We start from the raw sequence: 18,368 nt of genomic DNA on the forward strand, positions 1-18,368 counted from the left end.
CCTCTTCACTTCTCTTCCTAGTCCTCAGCATCTATTTCACATCCTTAATGAATAAAGCTATCCCTGCAGCCAGGGTGAATGACATGGCTGCAGGACCCCAGCTCCCCCTACTTCTTAGTGTCCTAAAAACTTATATATTTTTTCTTAGATCTTTTTCATGAAATAAGGAGTAAAATTGGTTCACTAAATCACCAGGCTTAAAACTCTTTTGCCCTTGGTTCCCCCAATGCAAAAAAACAAACAAAAAAAACCCCAACTACTTCTGCAATTCTAATTATAGTAATATATCCTTGCTATTCTATCTGCAGTTCTTTTATTTTTTTTAAATGCAGCCTCTGGCTGCAAAAGATTTGTCTGGCCAAATCTTCTGTCAAAAGGGGGAATAAATGTTAAACCAATAAGTGTATGTGTGTATGTGTGCACACTCATGCATTATGCATGTGTTGGTGTGTGTGTACACATGCAATCTATGAGGTTAGCCTAGAATTTGAAGAAAGGTTAAAATGTTACAACGGGCTATATTTTATTCAGTTGTGACCATTCTTTCAGTGATATGGTCTATATACTTACTGTATATTGGGGATAATGGAGAAGAAGAAGAGGGGCAGGCCATGATACAAAAAAGGTGTATCTGTCATATGTAGGATGAGTTGTGATCTTGGTGGGAGGGGAGTGGAGGAAGTTGCCCACTGTTATCTTTGCAAAAAAAAAAAAATCTAGGCTGAGGTTTTTGGGGAGTTATTTGTACAGCTTTGAAGTTTTCCTTGACCCAAAGCAATGATGCAGTGTGATCAGTGAGGACCCAGATTGTTGGGGGGGTCATATAATGACTCTGTAAACTGCTTAGAGAGGGCTGTAAAGCACTATGAAGCGAAATATAAGTCTAAGTGCTATTGCTATTGCTACTCACAGCTGTCAAAGAGTAGCTCAGGTCATCTGCATCGCTGGATCTTCAAGTTTCCCACTCTTGCTGGCATGAATAATGCTATAAAATAGTCGCAAGTATGTTGATTGGAGATATTTGGAAGCAAGGGAAAAGCTGGCATTTAGTAGGAACATACAGGCTTTCTAGAGGGAAGATCTTGGATTCAATTCCTGCCTCTCCAGATAGTGTATCGAAAGCTTTATGCTTAATACCCTGGAGGTTTGCAAGTTGGAACAGGCTAACATTGCACATATTGACCAATATCCCCTAATAAGAGGGATTTCCAATTTTTCACAATAAAAGGGATGCACATGTAATAAGCAAATCTAACCATTTTTTAAAAAAAAACAACAACTATAATATTCCTTCAGAATAGTAGACAGCAGTTGAAAATAACCATTGGTGGTTCTGCTGGAGACATGAAGCAGTAGGAATAGCCATGACTAAACAGCAACATGGTTAAATTCATTCTCCAATTTTAAACTATCCTCCCATTAAGTGCCCTTGTGCTGCCGGAGATGGAGCATTGTCAGAATTGCTCAGCAAACAGTTGGAATTATTTCTGAGCAGGGAGCAGAAGATTGCACTTTTAATTAGCCAAATAACCCCATGACCTTTTTGGGGCTTCAGCTTTGCTTCAGCTCTAAATAGGGTTATCTATTCAGGTGGAGTTTCACTTTGGAACACGTGTATTGTATAGTGAACAATACCTTCAGAAGAATCGCTCTCTGATCTATGCGCTTGATTTTAAAGAAGGGCTTAGTTTTTCATAGGTCTAGGGCAGTGATGGCGAATCTTTTAGACACCGAGTGCCCAAAACCCGCCACCCACCCCTCCGCCCCCGCCCGCCCCCTGCCCTGCCTGCCCACAGGGCCACCCACAGCCTCCATGGCCCATCACAGCAGTTTGACCAAGCGCCCTGCAGCACCATGGTGGCCACGCCCTCTGCCTGCGCCCCGCAGTATCATCTGCGCGCGATGGGCGTGAGGGCGGAGTCTTGTCCCTGCTGCCTGGCTGCAATGTCCTTGGCTGCACTGCTCCGTGCGGGCTGTGCCCGGGGGTGACTCTTCTACGGGGGGGGCTGCTGATGAGGAAGGGGCTGCAGGGGAGGCAGGGCTGGGGCGACAGTGCGCGTGCCCATAGAGAAGGCTCTGCGTGCCGCCTCTGGCACATGTGCCATAGGTTCACCACCACTGGTCTAGGGGAGTTAATCCCTTCCCAAGTAAATGGGGAGAAAAGCTTGAATGGGTAGGGGTGTGTGTGTGTGTTCTATTGCTTATGGAGCACAATATGCCAGCTGATTCCGAAGGTTTATCATTTTAACATGTTTAACTTTGTATCCATTCAGGTGTTTGGAATATAAGATTGGCTGATAGCGCTGCAGGGAAGAGGCCAGCAGAGCAGGATTCTGATTTTGTCTTTTGTTTCTTGTAGGTGACTATCTCGGTGGGGCCACACTGATCATGCTCAGGAGTTTCTGTCTTCAGCTCATGTCCTTGCTTTGGATTCTTGCGGCCCATCACCACTTTACCCAAGGTGAGGATTAACTAAACATTCACTTGAACTCTCTAAAGTGCCACCAGACAGGGAGAACATTTTATTTTGTCACTATACATATGACCTTCCTTTATATAATTCTCTGTGAGTGGTGGGTCTCATTTGAAGAGGGTTGTTCTTCAGGTGCCAAATAAGCACCTTTACAAAATTAGCTTTCAGGATTTGGTTTGAGGTCGGGATTCCTTCCCAACCTCAAGAGAAGGCAGCCAAGGAAAGAGTTCGGACCAGGAGGCAAAAAAGTTTTGAGGACAAGGTGATGACAAAGAAAACATTATGTCTGTGGAGCTATTCAGATTTGTTTCCCAAATGATGGTATAATACAAAGCTATACAGTGCATGAAGGTAGCAGGGCAAGTGATCCTTATCTGATATTGGGCACTAGTGGCGTTTTATGTGCACACAGACCCCAGTATGAGTTAAGGAAGGAGAGTATAATCCATCATAAAAATAATAAAAATACAAATTAATCCATCATAGAAATCATTGAAAGATTTTAGAGTGGTAGATGGGCTGCAAGCGAAAATTGCCTTGACGTTTCTCACAGTAAGTCATAGTAATATTAATAACAGATCGATATGACACTTTTCCAATGGTAAGAAATGTTCACTGCAGAAAAATTACAATGGCACTGGGGAAAAAAAAAGTTACTCCTGGGAGATGGTGGCACAGGATTACCTTAGATTTTCCTAGGTCTCATGGGAGATGTTGTTTTTCCCTTTGAACAAATCCAATACAGCCCTAATACAGAGCAGGAAAGTCTTTCCCCCAAAATTCTCCACCTGAATCTCTTCACATAAAGGGAGAAAGTAGCCGGAGGATGTTTTAGAGTGGAAATTCTTACGTACTTTAGCCTTTCACTGTGATGTATCCCTGCTTGCATCTGGAATGAGTTTGGATTGAAAATATGGAAGTAATGTTTAAATTGAATTGGCTGACATTCAGGATGTCTGTTCTGTTACTGTGCTGGCTGTCCTGCATCTGAACTTTACCTCACTGCATTTTAAGTTTTTATGTAGGCAGTGACACCTACTGGACATTCTGTGGATGGCCTCACAATATTCCTGAGGACCAGAAATAATAATGAATGGAAAACAGAGGCTACATTATTATTTATTCAGTAACTATTCAGGCTGCTCATCTCATGTACATGACTCGGGGTGTCATGTATTAAATTAACATAAAATAAAAGTAAAAAAGCCAACAGAGTTAAAAACAACAAAAATAACACGAAATACTTGAACTTTGCTATAAGACCAGGAAAAAAAAATCCTACCTGGACTGTGATATTCTCATCTGAAAGTTTTGTTGTTCTTGTTTGCCTTGTCCCCTGCAATATTTTCATACCTTAAGTTATTCTTGTTAAAATTACATTTTGGTCTAGAAAGGAAGTTGCTATTTGCAGTTATACCATCTTCATCCTGGAGAAAACCTCAGTTTTAATGCAGGAAATGACAATCAGAGGAAGGATTAATTAACTCTTTCCCTCCATCTCAATCTACTACTTCCCTGAACAGAATCAGATTTCCATATTAAAGTATCCTATTGTTATCATTACATCACACCTGATTTAGTTTTCCCTACATTATCTTAGCTTCCTCCTTATGGAAACCATAGTATATGCAAGAGATACATAACAATAAATGACTCCCCCCTCACTGAAAGAGAAGCCAGAGTAGCTTTGTGCACAAGAAACTAGGATGGAGACAAAGGATGGGAAGAAGTCATGGTAGGAGATTGAAAGGTGGGACAAGAGGGCGGCTCAATTACAACCTTGGAGATACTTAGGTAATTAAAAAGAAATCCAGACCTTGGAACACTTCTAATTCTCAAATGATGGGGCACAGAACTGGAAATATTAGTGGCTTCTCAGCATGAAGATGGAAGAATCCATTCCAGTTTCCAGACTCTTCCTCAGTTTTAGTTGATGTAGTTATACTGAGTAACAGGCATTCGTGCTAGATAGTGCTTCTTTTCTTTCTCTGTTAGCACTTATTAGTGCTGAGACCACTAATAGGTTTTGAATCCTGGGTGCACACTTTACATTGAGCCATAATGTGGTTTTCTTGTTTGATATGGGAACCCAATTGATTGAAGCTATTCTGCAAATCATGATTAAACAAACATGTGGGAACTTAGATAAAGTCTCATAATCACTTTCTTTAAATATAGTAATAAATCTTGTGTCATCTCTTGTACGTTGCAACTCCTAGACCGGTATCACCTCCATCATCATCAGCTGCTATTGTGCACTCCAATCTCCCTTGGGGTTACTGGCTGCCTGTGGGTGACTATTCTTATATTGCTACCGTCATTCTGATTTTAACCAAAAATTGGTTGGACAAAATTATGAGACCTTGGAAGTCTTCTAGTCCAACTCCCTGCTCAGGCAGGAAACCCTATACCATTTCAGACAAATCGTTGTCCAATCTCTTCTTAAAAACGTCCAGTGTTGGAGCACCTACAACTTCTGGAGGCAGGTTGTTCTACTGATTAATTGTTCCATCAGGAAATTTCTCCTTAGTTCTAGGTTGGTTCTCTCCTTGATTAGTTTCATCCATTGCTTCTTATCCTGCTTTCAGGTGCTTTGGAGAATAGGTTGATCCTTTCTTTGTGAAGAGGGTATCCTGTCTCTGAAATGTGCCCTCCCAGGTTTTAGGTGTGTCACCCACTCTGGAATAGGAATGGGGATGGCTATTGTTATAAGATAGTCTTTGGGGGCCTTTTATGGCTATGTCCTTTACATAATTGGATGCAAGACCTTCTCTGTGAGATTAGTTATGGGGGACAGCTGAAATTGTTCCTTAACTATCTTCCTCTCTATAGTGTTGACAACATTCTTTCCTAAACTCCTGGATTCTGTTATGAAGTTGGCAATGGAGTTCCCCAGAATTATGGTTCTGGGAAACTTCATCTTGCCTTCATTGGGCCTGGAGTCTTAGATAGTTCAAGAGTCATGCCCACCATGACAACCATGAGCCTGGTCCAACTTATTCAGGGCCTGACTCACATGGAGGATCACACATTGGATTTGTTTTTTGTTTTAAGGCAGTGGAATTGTGACTTTGGGTTTGCAGGATGATAACATAAATCCCTTACCATGGCCCTAGAGTTATTCGCAGCAACCTTTCCATGCAGGGAGCCAGAGCCTCTTGATCAGCCCACCTTAATAGCTAAGGGACCCAATGCAATTTCAGAAGGAGTTTGCCGTTTTCCCCAAAGCTCTGGCACACAGTTTAGTGGAGGTCTTTGCTGCAGTTTGGAATGAGCACAGGGGCCTAGACTGGATTATTCTCATGAGGATTTTGTAGTTACAGGTCTTGTAGAGTTTGTGGCTTTAGGGTTGTGAGTGAGGAAGTGGAACAAGAGATGCCCTGTGCACTTTGGTGAAGGATGAAGAGCAAAGTCGACTGAATTCAGGGAAATCCCACCATGGAAATTCTCTGGAGGGCTTGAGATGGAAATGGCAGAACCATGTTGGCCCACTTGGATCTTTTGGTAACATTGACTACGGTATCTTTCTAGACCAGCTTTGGGGAACGGGAGATGTTGTTTTGTAGTGGTTCTTCTCCTTCCTATGCAGCTGGTTCCAGTCAGTATTGGTGATGGGGGAATAGGTTTCTGAAATGTGAAACTTGATCTTCTTTGACATCTGCATTACACCAGTGAGTGAGGTCATTTGAAAGCATGAGATATGGCATTATTGGTGTTGATGATACCCAGTTATATATTTCCACTTTGGCCCAAAAAGATGATGCTGTTGGAGTGCGGCCCCAGTCCTTGGAGACTGTGAATGTCTGGATGGGGGAAAAAGTTCAGATCTGTTCTCTATGACCCAGAATGCAGGACAGAAAATAAGGAACAGAAGTTACAGAAAGGAAGCCAAACAGTAAGAAAATACTTTATACTGTAAGAACAGTTCAATGGTGGAACCAATTATCAAAGTGATAGTGGGCTCCCCCCTCATTAGGTGAACAGCTGGACAAGCTGAATAAGTTTTATTTGAATACCCAAATGTCCTTTCATGTATATGATTCTGCAGACTTGAACTTTCAGGGAAAATGTTTAGACTGATATGATAAATGCACAAGACCTACATAGTAAAAGAATAAATGAAGATGGTCTGATACAGTGGAAGATACAGAGAGAGATACACAGAATTTGAAAAAAAAATATATGCCTGAGATGAAAATGAATTTTCACTACCTTAGTTCCAACTTAGTATTTCTAGGGAGAATAGCATTTTGTCAAACCTTCTGTCTTTAAGTGAGAAAGAGAAAGAGAAGACCATGTGTAAAAGAATAAATGTGTAGTTATTCCACAGAAGTGAGTGGGGAATCTCAAGTAAACTGGTACTACTTTTATGGATTGTAATATTTTATTTTATTTATATTTTATTCATTTTATTTTTTTATTTTATTATTAACTTCTATGCCACCCATTTTGCCGAGGTGACTCTAGGTGGCATAGAGGTTTAATACTCATGAGGAATCTTGGACTGGGATCCCAGTTTTTTTCTGATTTGACCAATCTGTATTAAGAAGGAGCCTTATTATTATGCCAGTCTTACACTTTCATTGTAATGTTGATGTAGTTAGCCATTGCATTCTTGGCTTTGTTGTACATAAAGTTCTATGCTCTTTTCTAAGTTGCAGGTGATGACTGCAGTGACCACTGTAATTTGGCCCACGGCAGCTGTGAAAAGAATGGCAAATGCAGGTAAACAATTATTTGATGCAAGTACAGCCTTTCTATATGTAGCCTTCCATTCTGTCTGCCGTTGCTTCTTTATCAATATAATATATTGTAACAATGCATATGACAGTCACAAGAAGGCTTGTCTTTCTGTGATTCTTTCGCAGAAGCCAAAGAGGCTCAGACACCCAAAGAAATGCTTTATTTCAATAAGTTGAGAAGGGTTTAGCTTAATTACTTATAGCAAGATATTCTTATATAGAGAAGAAGGGCCTATGGAGCTGACATCCGCTGTGGGTTCTTGGAAAGGAGAACTCTGGATATAAGAAAAGTACATTTATTTATATTTGCATTATATTTAATTTTGTACTATTTTGATAGATGTTTTTTATGTGTTATGACATGCACTGTCAAGGGTCACTTGTTGAGATGGGTAGCTATAGAAATTAGATAGATAGATAGATAGATAGATAGATAGATAGATAGATAGATAGATAGATAGATAGATAGATAGATAGATAGATAGATAGATAGATAGATAGATCTTTGATGAAAGTGTAATGATTAGCAACTAAAACTGAATTACACAGCAGTGGCTTTGAAGATTTATGTTAAAAAGCATCATTGGCTGGGTGATCCTGAGATATACCAGACAATTTGATATATTATTGGGATATTGGTTTGAAAACTCTTCAAATGGAATTGGGCATATTCTCGAGAAGTAGGTTGAAGACAAACAGAAAGAGGCAGTGGGAAAACTTTTTTGAATGAAAACACATTGCTTCTCTGAGACAGAAGTTAGATGGAAGATAAGAAGTTCTACTAACCAAAGCTGGAGAGAAAATCTGTGTCAGAGACAGAATGCCAGTTCAGTATCTTTAATCTTTTATTTATCTCAAAGTTGATAGTAAGGTGTAGAAATAGCCATTGTGCATACAGTACATATCAAACACACATTATGGATTACAAACAGAATTGGAAAAGTTTTAGGTTGCAATGTTTAGTATGGACGGGGAAAAAAATCCTTTGACTAATACAAGTTATACTGGAATTTTGTCTGCTCATCCAGACCTTGCATTCTTTTGCAGATGTGATCCCGGTTGGGAGGGAAAATATTGTGAACACTGTGTGAGAATGCCTGGCTGTGGCCATGGGACATGCCACCAGCCCTGGCAATGCATTTGCCAAAGTGGCTGGGCTGGCAAGTTCTGTGACAAAGGTAGGTTGCTCCAATTGAAGCAGGATGGAAAAATCTTAAATAAAATCTGGACAATGGAGATACACAGTATTAGAAGTAGATATTCTTACATAATGCTGCTTTACACTGAAATATAACATTTGTGGTTTCCCTGGGTTCCTTATGGGATATTCTCAAGATGTACTCGGAGATTCTAGAGATTAATTTGAAGAGTTCTGTATGCAAAGCATGCTAGACTATGGAGTTACTTCTTCCAAGTTGCCAGGCTTCACATGAGATCTGGGAATAAATTTCTTTCTGGAAGCTTGACCCCACACTTGGTAGGCAAACTACAAAAATTTCAAGGACTTGGCACAGAAAGAAAAGTAGCTTTTACTGTGGTACAGAAGATGTCATATACAGGTAGTCCTCGGCATACTAGAGTTCATTTAGTGACCATCTGAAGTTACAATGGCATTGAAAAAAGTGACTTATGACCATTTTGTACACTTTTGACTGTTGCAGCATCCGCATGGCCATGTGATTTACATTTGGATGCTTGACAACTGGTTCATATTTATGACGGTTGCTGTGTCCCGAGGTCATGTGATCATCTTTTGCAATCTTCTGACAAGCAAAGTCAATGGGGAAGCCAGACTCACTTAACAACCGTGTTACTAACTTAACAACTGCAGTGATTCACTTAACAAGTGTGGCAAGAAAAGTTGTAAAATGGGACAAAACTCACTTAACAAATTTCTTACTTAGCAATATAAATTCTGGACTCAATTGTGGTTGTAAATTGAGGACTACCTATGCATGTGAGTCAGTCCCAAGGTTTAAGCGAGGGGTCTTCAAACCTGGCCTTTTTAGGACTTGTGGACTTCAACTCCAAGAATTGTGGACTTCAACTCCCAGAATTCCTCAGCCAGCATACCTGGCTGAGGAATTCTGGGAGTTAAAGTCCACAAGTCGAAAAAGGGCCAAGTTTGAAGACCCCTGGTTTAAACCATAGGCATTTTCTCCTGTATTTTAAACTTCAGGTTAGGATTTTTAGGCCATTTAGTTCCCAGCCTTGAAAAGTGACATCTGCATTTTGTCTGGCTTTAGCTTTAAAACAACAGCAGCAGTTCAGCCTAATCTCAGTAATCATATAGCCTTGTTGGCAGCATTTTCTTGTCTTGGAAGGGTGTTTTTTTAAGAAGACAACAGTTGCTAGAGTTCTTGATCCTCTTCCTTTCAGACTGGACTTATCTATACAAGCCTCAGTAGGAGTAAGTGCCTCCTTGTCAGGCTGGGTGAAGACAGTGATAATGTACTTCTGAAAAAAAAAGGCATTTTTAATTTTAGCAGTTTCAGTATAAGTGGGGTCATTCAACAAAAGTGGCTTTTGTTGAATATTGCTGCCACTTCATTCCATCCCTTGCAAGGTTTCCCTTGGACACACTGTTGGGTCATCAATCTTCACCCTTTGAACATTTCACCCTGTTTGGGAGGGACATTCTTACATTCTGAGAATGTGTAAAGCATGGATAAAGCATGTATCTAAACTCAGCTATATTAACATGTTAACGTTAGTTTGTTGTGTGAGTGGGTTTCAGGTGTTTTAGGAGGAAAATTAAAAAGTAGCTTCTTGGTATGAAGAAGGAAGTGACAAATCCAAACAAATTATTTTAGAAAAATACGTTTTATGTTTTCCCTTTTGACTGGTCTAACTGCTCAGTTCTATACTTTCCTCCTCCTGACTTGTCACTTTGTTTGTTTCAGATACTAAGTATGCTATGCTACTGAGTTATGATGAAGATGCTTTTTATCACTTACTTAATGGCTGAGTTTACCATCTTTTTCTTGAGATCAAGTTGATTAAAAGGAAACTTCCACCCATAGCTCAAGTCAAATTACAAGTAGTCCTCGACTTACCGACAACCATTTGTTTAGTAACCATTCAAAGTTACAACAGCATTGAAAAATGTGACATGACTTTATGACCATTGCAGTATCCCCATGGTCACTTGATCAAAATTTGGCAATTGGCTTATATGTATGAAAGTTGCAGTGGCCTGGGATCATGTGAGTCCCTTCCATGACCTTCTGACAAGCAAAGTCAATGGGGAAGCCAGATTCACTTAACAACTGTATTACTAACTTAATAACTGCAGTAATTCACTTAACAGCTGTGGCAAGAAAGCTCATAAAATGGGGCAAAACTCACTTAACAATTGCCTCATTTAGCAACAGAAACTTTGGGCTAAAGTATGGTCAAGGACTATCTGTAGATGCATCCTGGTCAAACAACTGTAACTGTTAAGAAGCGCCTCCCTGTAGATGTCTATGGGACCCGCATCCCTTTTTTGTATTTTTTAAAATTCTATTTCATGATTGTGACATAAAAAGTATATTAATGGGTCTTTTTTTTTAAAGGTGGGACTTAAAACTGGCAGGAGGAAATCAAGGCTAAAAATCTTTTAACCTGCCTTTTATTTTTTTGATTATTTCAGATGTTCACATCTGCGAGCATCAGTCGCCGTGCAAAAATGGAGCTGAGTGTGTTTATGATCGTGACGGAGAATATTCCTGTCAGTGCCTTGAAGGATTCCATGGAAAGGACTGCGAGCTGAAGACAGGGCCATGTGAGAAAGCAGGGTGAGCAGTCCTCGTAAAAACAGATGGTAATAGCAGAAGGATAATATGAGGCCAGAACTCCTCTGCTTTGGTCACAATGAATGTTACATCTTAAAGAAAACCCCATGTAAATGAAAACAAGCGCATTGTAACCTTTGGGCAAAGTTTGACTGAAGTTTTAGTTTTACAAAAAGGAAATTAAAACTTCCAACTTTGGTAATGGACCTTATGGGGTCTAATAAAAACAGCATGATGGGTCTTAATTTTTCCCTGGTCTGTCCTTTCAGATTTCCATGCAAAAATGGTGCATCGTGCCATGATAATAATGGCTTTGCTTCCAATTACACCTGCAAGTGCTTGGCTGGATTCACTGGTACACATTGCGAGACTGATGTCGATGACTGCCTCATGCGTCCCTGTGCCAATGGCGCCACCTGCCTCGATGGCATTAATCGCTTCTCCTGTCAGTGCCAGGATGGCTTTGAAGGACGTTTCTGCACCATCAACATTGATGATTGTGTCAGCCAACCATGCAAGAATGGGGCTAAGTGTTATGATCGTATCAACAATTTTGATTGCTTGTGTCCCGAGGGCTTTGCTGGGAAAACATGTGAGCTCCTAGCTCCCGAGGCAACCTGGATCACTATATCCCAGCCTGATGCCAAGGACCACAACAGGGCTCTGGGAAGCACAACCAGCAGTTACGCTTGGATGACCCAGTCTGAGCCGGCCAAGGTTATAGTTACGGGAAAGCGGATCACTAACTACAGCGAGAAATCAAATGATGGCGGGCTGTTAATCTCTGTGAAAGAGGTGGTGACTCAGCAAGACTCAGGACTGAGTCAGTCACAGCTCATTTTAGTGCTTGTATTTGGGGGAATTACTATTGTGTTGGTCTTAGTGACCGTGTTGCTGCTGCTGAAGAATTGGCAGAGGGGGCGCCAGAGAAGTCAGAGCCCCTCCCAAACTGCAAGGAAGCTTCAGGACCAAGAATGTCAAGTGGGAATGTTAAGTACAATCTTGATAGAACCCAGGAAAACAACAGAGCTGTAAGGAGCCAGAATCAGAGCCTGGTTGATCTAGAAATGCCCACCGGTGATTCAGAGAATCCTTCCAGCCACGTCTGGGGTCAGTTCTGGCTGCTTATCTCCAAAGCGTTGAGGGCTCTGATGGAACTGAAGGCTGTGAATTGGCATGAAGGAAAGTGTCCACAAGGCAGTAAATCCTGCTTTTAGAAAAGAATTCTTGAATGTGTGCAGTAAATCCATTGGCATGTTGACTTCAACTCATCAAGGCAGCCAAGGAAACATTGGGCTAGGATAACCCTCCTTTTGAAAACAGCAAGTGGATCAGAAGGTTGTTATCCGACATGCGTTCTGCAATGTATAATGGCGCCAAAGGTGCCAAGACAGTTTATAGGAGCTGTAACTTTGTTAGGCCTTCAGGCATCTGATAACTCTTGGTTAGAGTCTTTGCAGGTTTCATATGGCCTATTCTGAGAGTTTAGAAACTGCTGTGGATATGCCCTGACTCTAGAATTCTGGTCCAAACAATATAGAATTTTTCTACCAGAGGCCATTTTGTGTTCCAATGACAATATTTTCCCAAGGGCCTCATAATGCCATGAGACAATTTGCTGACCATTTTTATTACATCTCCCTTCTCTTCTATCTCATTTTCTTTTTTGTTTGTTTGTTTGTTTAATTGCAAATGAAAGACAGATTCTGTATTACACCAAATCATCTCAGGAGGTTTGTTAATGCTTAATTTTATATTACGTCATTCACCAATCCAGCAACACATTTCCTCAGCTATGGTGTCAAACGGGAGCAAAAACAGAAACCAATGTCCATTCTTTGCCTTGGATATCTGGTTTGAGCCTTCACACTTGCCAGAAAGAAGATAGACATCTGTGAAATTGGAAGTAAAGTTCTATTCTAGTTCCAATCCCAAGGAACAAGTTCTTGAGAGAAAGAACTTAGGAGTGATATCAAAATAATTATATTGTTGGAGGATTCCACATAGTGTGCATGTATGTGGGAAAGAGGAAAAGAGATACATGCTATAAATTTGGAGAAAAGAGTGCCTCAAGATTCATGTTGGATTATATGAAAAAAGAGGCAGTAAAACTGTTGAAATTTTGAAACAAAAGTTTTAGGGTTGCAGATACAAAACCCAATTTTCAGAACAGTTATTTTTGTTGCTAAGTTTTGCATGTTTTCAGGAACAGGTGTTCCTCTCCCATCTGCTGTTCCTTTTCTAATGGAACATTGGAAGTTGTTTTACAGCAAGTCACTTCACGGATACATTCAGCTCAGAAGCTGCCATATTGATTGGCCATACTTTCCCAGGAATTTAGGTAGGAGAGTATACAATCCTTACCTGGCAATGGCAAGATTTAAAAAGTGTACAATCAATTACTTTACCTTCTCTATGTGCTAGTGAAGGTAACGATGCATTTAAACAGACAATATTGCATAATGTTCTTTGGGTTGAGTGATAAAATCTGTTCCATTCAGTAGTACTTTCTATATTCCATCATGATAAATGCTGAGTGTATAGAATGTTCGTGTTGGCCTTGACTGCTCAGCTCCCCTCATCTCACATCATAAATATGTCAACACTTTAGGATTGTGGCTAAATTCTTAGGTTGTGTACATAGAAACACCTAAGCAAAAAAAAAAAACCTGAAGGAAAGATTATTTTTGTAATACACAATTGACAAATGTGTATTACTGCTCAGCTCTCCTCATTTCACACCAGAAATATGTCAACACTTTAGGATCATGGCTAAGTTCCTAGTTGTATACATGGAAATACCTAAGTTAAACAAAAAAAACCTGAAGGAAAGATTATTTTTGTAATACACAATTGATAAATATGTAAACTTTATAAAATAAATACAATAATTAAAATACTAGCAACCAGTGCCTTCCTGCCCTCTCCATAGACTATCAGATTGTATCATCACAGCTCAGTCACATTTAACAAAACATCTTTTTTCTTACTGAGGAGTGTCTGGAAAGGATGAAGTAGTAATAATGTTCCCCCAAGTATTGATACTCTTAGTAATTACTTTTCATCTTTTTAGGGATGGTAATTTTGATGTAGGCAGTGATCCCTATGGCTAGTAATCAGTGGTGTATGGAACAAGCTGCAGGCAAACATATCATGTGTAGTGGCATCACAAAAATGCTGCTATTAGGTACTTGCATTCTAATGTCTGACACAAATGACATTTGTCTGATGACATGTATTTGTCTTTCTTTGCACCCAATGGGGGGAAATGATGTGTGGGTCAACATAATTGCATAAATGCTGAAATTTATGTAGTTAGGACCCAAGTACACAAAGGCATTGTGTGATGATGTTACTGCACATGTCATTTTCATATTATCATGGCTTACTGGTAAAATCAGCAACAGCAATATACATGTCCACATGTTTACCAATTAAAATAGATAAATATATTGGCAGATAAGGTTGTTGTCGAAACTTATATATATAAAAAGGGAAAAGGATATCGGGGGGGGAATGGAGATAATATTCTGAAATAAGAATTAAATATACAAGTGATGCAATATTTTTATTAGGACCAACCAAAATTAACAAAACAGTAGCTTTTGGCTTGATTTATTCCATGCACTATGATATAATATTCATTTTTTTCAGACCTGCATTTTGTATTAAATTTCTGAATCTAGATACCATGACTTTTAAACCACAATTTACATTGTACAGTTTTGAGCCTCTATGAAAGCAGCAATTACATTGTTGGAGCAATGTATTAATCAAGCCCTTGAATGATCCAGAAGTATATTGGATTAGATGGTACAAAAATCAGGAAAACGTGCTGCAATTGCCCAAAAAAACAACAGTCCTAGGCTGATTAACAGAGGGATAGAACCAAGATCACATGAAGTGTTAGTATCACGTGAAGTGTTTGTGCCTTGGTGATTTGGAAATTGCATCCAGTTTTGGTCGCCATGTTATAAAAAAGATGTTTAGACTCTAGAAAATGTGCAGAGAAAACCATCAAAGATAATTAGGGAACTGGAGGCTAAAACATAAGAGGAACAGTTGCAGGAATTGAGTATTCTTTTTAATTTTTATGTTATTTATTGGTTTAATAAAAAAAGGACTAGGGGTGACATGATAGCAGTGTTCCAAAATCTAAGGGGATGGCACAAAGAGGGGATCAACCTATTTTCCAAGCACCAGAAGGTAGGACAAGAAGCAATGGGTGGAAACTAATCATGGATAGAAGCAACCTAGAACTAAGGAGAAATTTCCTGACAGAACGATTTGCCTCCAGAAGTTGTGAATGCTCCAACACTGGAGGTTTTTAAGAAGAGACTGGATAGCCATTTGTCTGAAATGGTATAGGATTTCCTCCCTGAGCAGGGGGTTGGACTAGAAGAACTCCAAGGTCCCTTCCAACTTTATACTACTACTACTACTACTACTACTACTACTACTACTACTACTACTATTGCTACTATTATTATTACAATGTTAATACATACCGTGTTTCCCCAAAAGTAACAACTGGTCTTACTTTCTTTTGGGCTCTGAAATAAGCACTAGGGCTTACTTTTGGGGTAGGGTTTATTATTTTCACTTATAGAGGGCGGAGAGTGCAGGGGCTGATGGGAGTAGGAGCGCTACTACTGCCGGCCCCGCCCTCTCCGTCCCACCTTCTGTTGCCTGCGGCCTCAACGAACCAAACCCTCGTTGAGCCCCGGCCTCCGCCTGCCCTGCCTGCTCTCCCTACTGCTGCTGGGACATTTCTTGGCCGCATTTGGTGCCGTGTGACTGCCGAGGGGCTGCCCGTGCTGCTTCTGGCCTCACGGGGGGCTCTTTGCCCTCCTGGCCACGCTGCTTTGTGTTGCTCCTGCCTGGTGCGGGGCGAGTTGGCCCAGATCTTTTGTTTGACCTCCGGAGTGCCCCCCCCCGCTGCCAGCCTACCAGGACCCTTTGCCAGCAGCCACTGGTGGAATTGCGCTGCCCGCGCCTCCGCCTTTGGGTTGCTGAACGCCAGCCTGCATGCCTACTCGGTGCTGCATGTGCCGGGGTACGGGCTGAACCTGGCACTCTTTGGGCCCTGACGATGCCAACTGTGTACTTTTGGTCTCTACCAGTTGCTGCCACCAGCTCGGCTTCTGCCCAGCTGGCTGCTGCTGCCGCCATGAGGTGAGGCGAGGCAGGTAGCGGGGTGGAGCTGCTTCCCTCCGCCTGCCAGACACCTGCCAAAGTTGTGCAGGGAAGATTGCTGCACCCCGTCCAGATGCCCTCGCCTCCCCCAAGTTTTTTCACTAACCTGCCTTTCAGCTGCATTGTATTTTTCCGTTTGTTTCTCAGTCTTCGCCGTGTGTTTGTGGGACTATAAAAAACAGTTCAATCAGACCTTCCAACTTCTTGCGAAAAAAAAAGAGATCTTGCAGAGTTGGAAGATCTGATTGAACTTACTTTTGGGGTAGGGCTTATATTAGTCCCACCCCCCCCCCAAAAGCAAGCTAGAGCTTACTTTCGGGGGAGGGCTTTCTTTGGGGAAACACGGTAGTACTAATTTGACTGCTGAATAGTGCTACTCCATTTAGTTTGCACTCATGCATTTATCCAGAGTGCACCACAGGGGGCAAACTAGCTTTGCACCAGAAAGATGAGTGGCATCTTGCTGCATCATCTGGGTCTTCCCCTCACCACCGATGTCGCCTCATAGTTGGGCATCACATCTGAGTAGGTCCAGCACCAGCAGGAGTCTGACCGTCCACACAAAATGCCGCCATGTTTCCCAGCAAAGTGGTACCTATTTATCTACTCCCATCTATAGCAGCTTTCAAACTGCTAAGTGGGCAGAAGCTGAGGCAAGTGAAAGGTGCTCACTCCGCCACACGGTGCTAGGACTCAGATCACCACAGGAAAGACCACCTCCAGCATCTTTAAGCCACTGAGCCTCTGCGGTTTTGACACAAAGCATACATAAAGAGAGATGAAAAGGTGTTTCAGATGTAACAAGTGGCTTCACAAAACTGAGAAGAGAAAGCAGCCATATGTTTATTGCTTCTATATTATAAGTCTTGCCATTTAAGACATGTATGTCAGCTTGGTATATACCGTGTTTCCCTGAAAATAAGACCCAGTCTTATTTTTTTTTTGCCTCCAAAAGAGGTACCAGGTATTATTTGTGTGTGTGTGTGTATGTGTGCGTATTTTCCACTCACTTCCGGCACCGACAGCCGGCCCACTTCTGCGGCCGAAAGAGCAGCTTCATTCTGCAGCTGAGAATGGAGCTTAGGCCTGCATTTCGCAGTCAGGCCTTTCCGGAAGGCCTCTGCAGCCGAGAACCAAGCTATGGATTCAATCCATAGCTTGGTTCTTAACTGCAGAGGCCTTCCAGAAATATCTGACTGCAAAAGGCCTGACTGAGGGTGCCACAGAAGAAGTGGGCCAGCGAGGAGGGTGTGGGGCTCATGGAGCACCTCCACCCTCCCACCCCTGCCCTAGCTTGATTTTTAGGTGTGTGCCTTGCACCAAAACTAGGGCTTATTTTGGGAGTAGGGCTTATATTAGGCCCACCCCCCAAAATCAAGCTGGAGCTTAGTTTGGGGTAGGTCTTACTTTTCGGAGAAACACAGTAGTGCTATCAGTATTTTTAAAAAGTACAGTGGTTTGTGTGGTTAGGACACTGGGTTGGAGGTTAGCAAGCCCATGTTTGAGACCCCAGTGCTGCTGTGGGGTGAGTGAGCTTCTGTCCTTCACTCCCACTCTAGCTCCAGCGGGGATATGAAAAAAACCCCCAACTGGGCAACAGTGATGTCACTGGCTAATCCTTTCAACCTGGAAGCATCTCAGTGCTTTTGATACAAGTACAATACGATGGTATTTTTAGAATCAAATGCTTTAAGGTGATACCTTTCATTAATGCTGATACAAAAAAATTCATTGTAGAGAGCAAGGCAATTTGATTGTTCTTAGAAAGGAAAAAAATCCTTTCTTAGGGAATCAAAGTTTGTAAAGCAAAACTATTCAAAGAAGGAGCTCAATGTCTATGGAGATTCTCAGTCATCCAGGTCACAGTTATCCCATAGTTATCAGAGTTGAAGAAACTTCTTGGATTAGAAGTGAAACGTCTTCAAAGAAAAACAAAGTCCAGTTGCCTTTGGGATAAAGGAGCTCTGAAAAGTTCTTAGAGAAGACATAAAAGGAAAAATGTGAAATGGCAGGGCAACTTTAAATGTAATTTTGCGTTGTGTATTTATATACTACCAAAAATATAAATGTGTTTATGTGTTTATACCCTCATGTTAGCCCAAATAATGCATTGTATCACAATTTTTGAATCAGGGTACCTGAAAATCTTTAACTTAAAAAATGCATAAAAATTCAGGACCC

General features: G+C 41.2%; 1 protein-coding gene across 1 annotated transcript; it reads left to right on the forward strand.

Annotated features, from left to right (window-relative positions):
* Positions 1–1,004: 1,004 nt before the first annotated feature.
* DLK2 (delta like non-canonical Notch ligand 2) lies at positions 1,005–12,640 on the forward strand. Its single transcript, XM_029284593.1, has 6 exons — positions 1,005–1,152; positions 2,360–2,461; positions 7,135–7,198; positions 8,263–8,393; positions 10,850–10,994; positions 11,261–12,640. Exons 1-6 carry the CDS (start codon positions 1,005–1,007, stop codon positions 12,024–12,026), a joined length of 1,356 nt encoding a protein of 451 aa, XP_029140426.1. The 3' UTR covers positions 12,027–12,640.
* Positions 12,641–18,368: the final 5,728 nt, after the last annotated feature.

This window comes from Protobothrops mucrosquamatus, unplaced genomic scaffold (genome assembly GCF_001527695.2).
Source record: "Protobothrops mucrosquamatus isolate PMUCROS unplaced genomic scaffold, P.Mucros_1.0 scaffold750, whole genome shotgun sequence".
Classification (NCBI taxonomy): Eukaryota; Metazoa; Chordata; class Lepidosauria; order Squamata; family Viperidae; genus Protobothrops; species Protobothrops mucrosquamatus.

Coding starts and splice junctions, on each gene's coding strand:
- DLK2 (XM_029284593.1), top strand. CDS start 1,005: ATGTTGATTGGAGATATTTGGAAGCAAGGGAAAAGCTGGCATTTAGTA. Junction 7,199..8,262: donor GAAAAGAATGGCAAATGCAG/GTAAACAATTAT, acceptor ATTCTTTTGCAG/ATGTGATCCCGGTTGGGAGG. Junction 8,394..10,849: donor TGGCAAGTTCTGTGACAAAG/GTAGGTTGCTCC, acceptor TGATTATTTCAG/ATGTTCACATCTGCGAGCAT.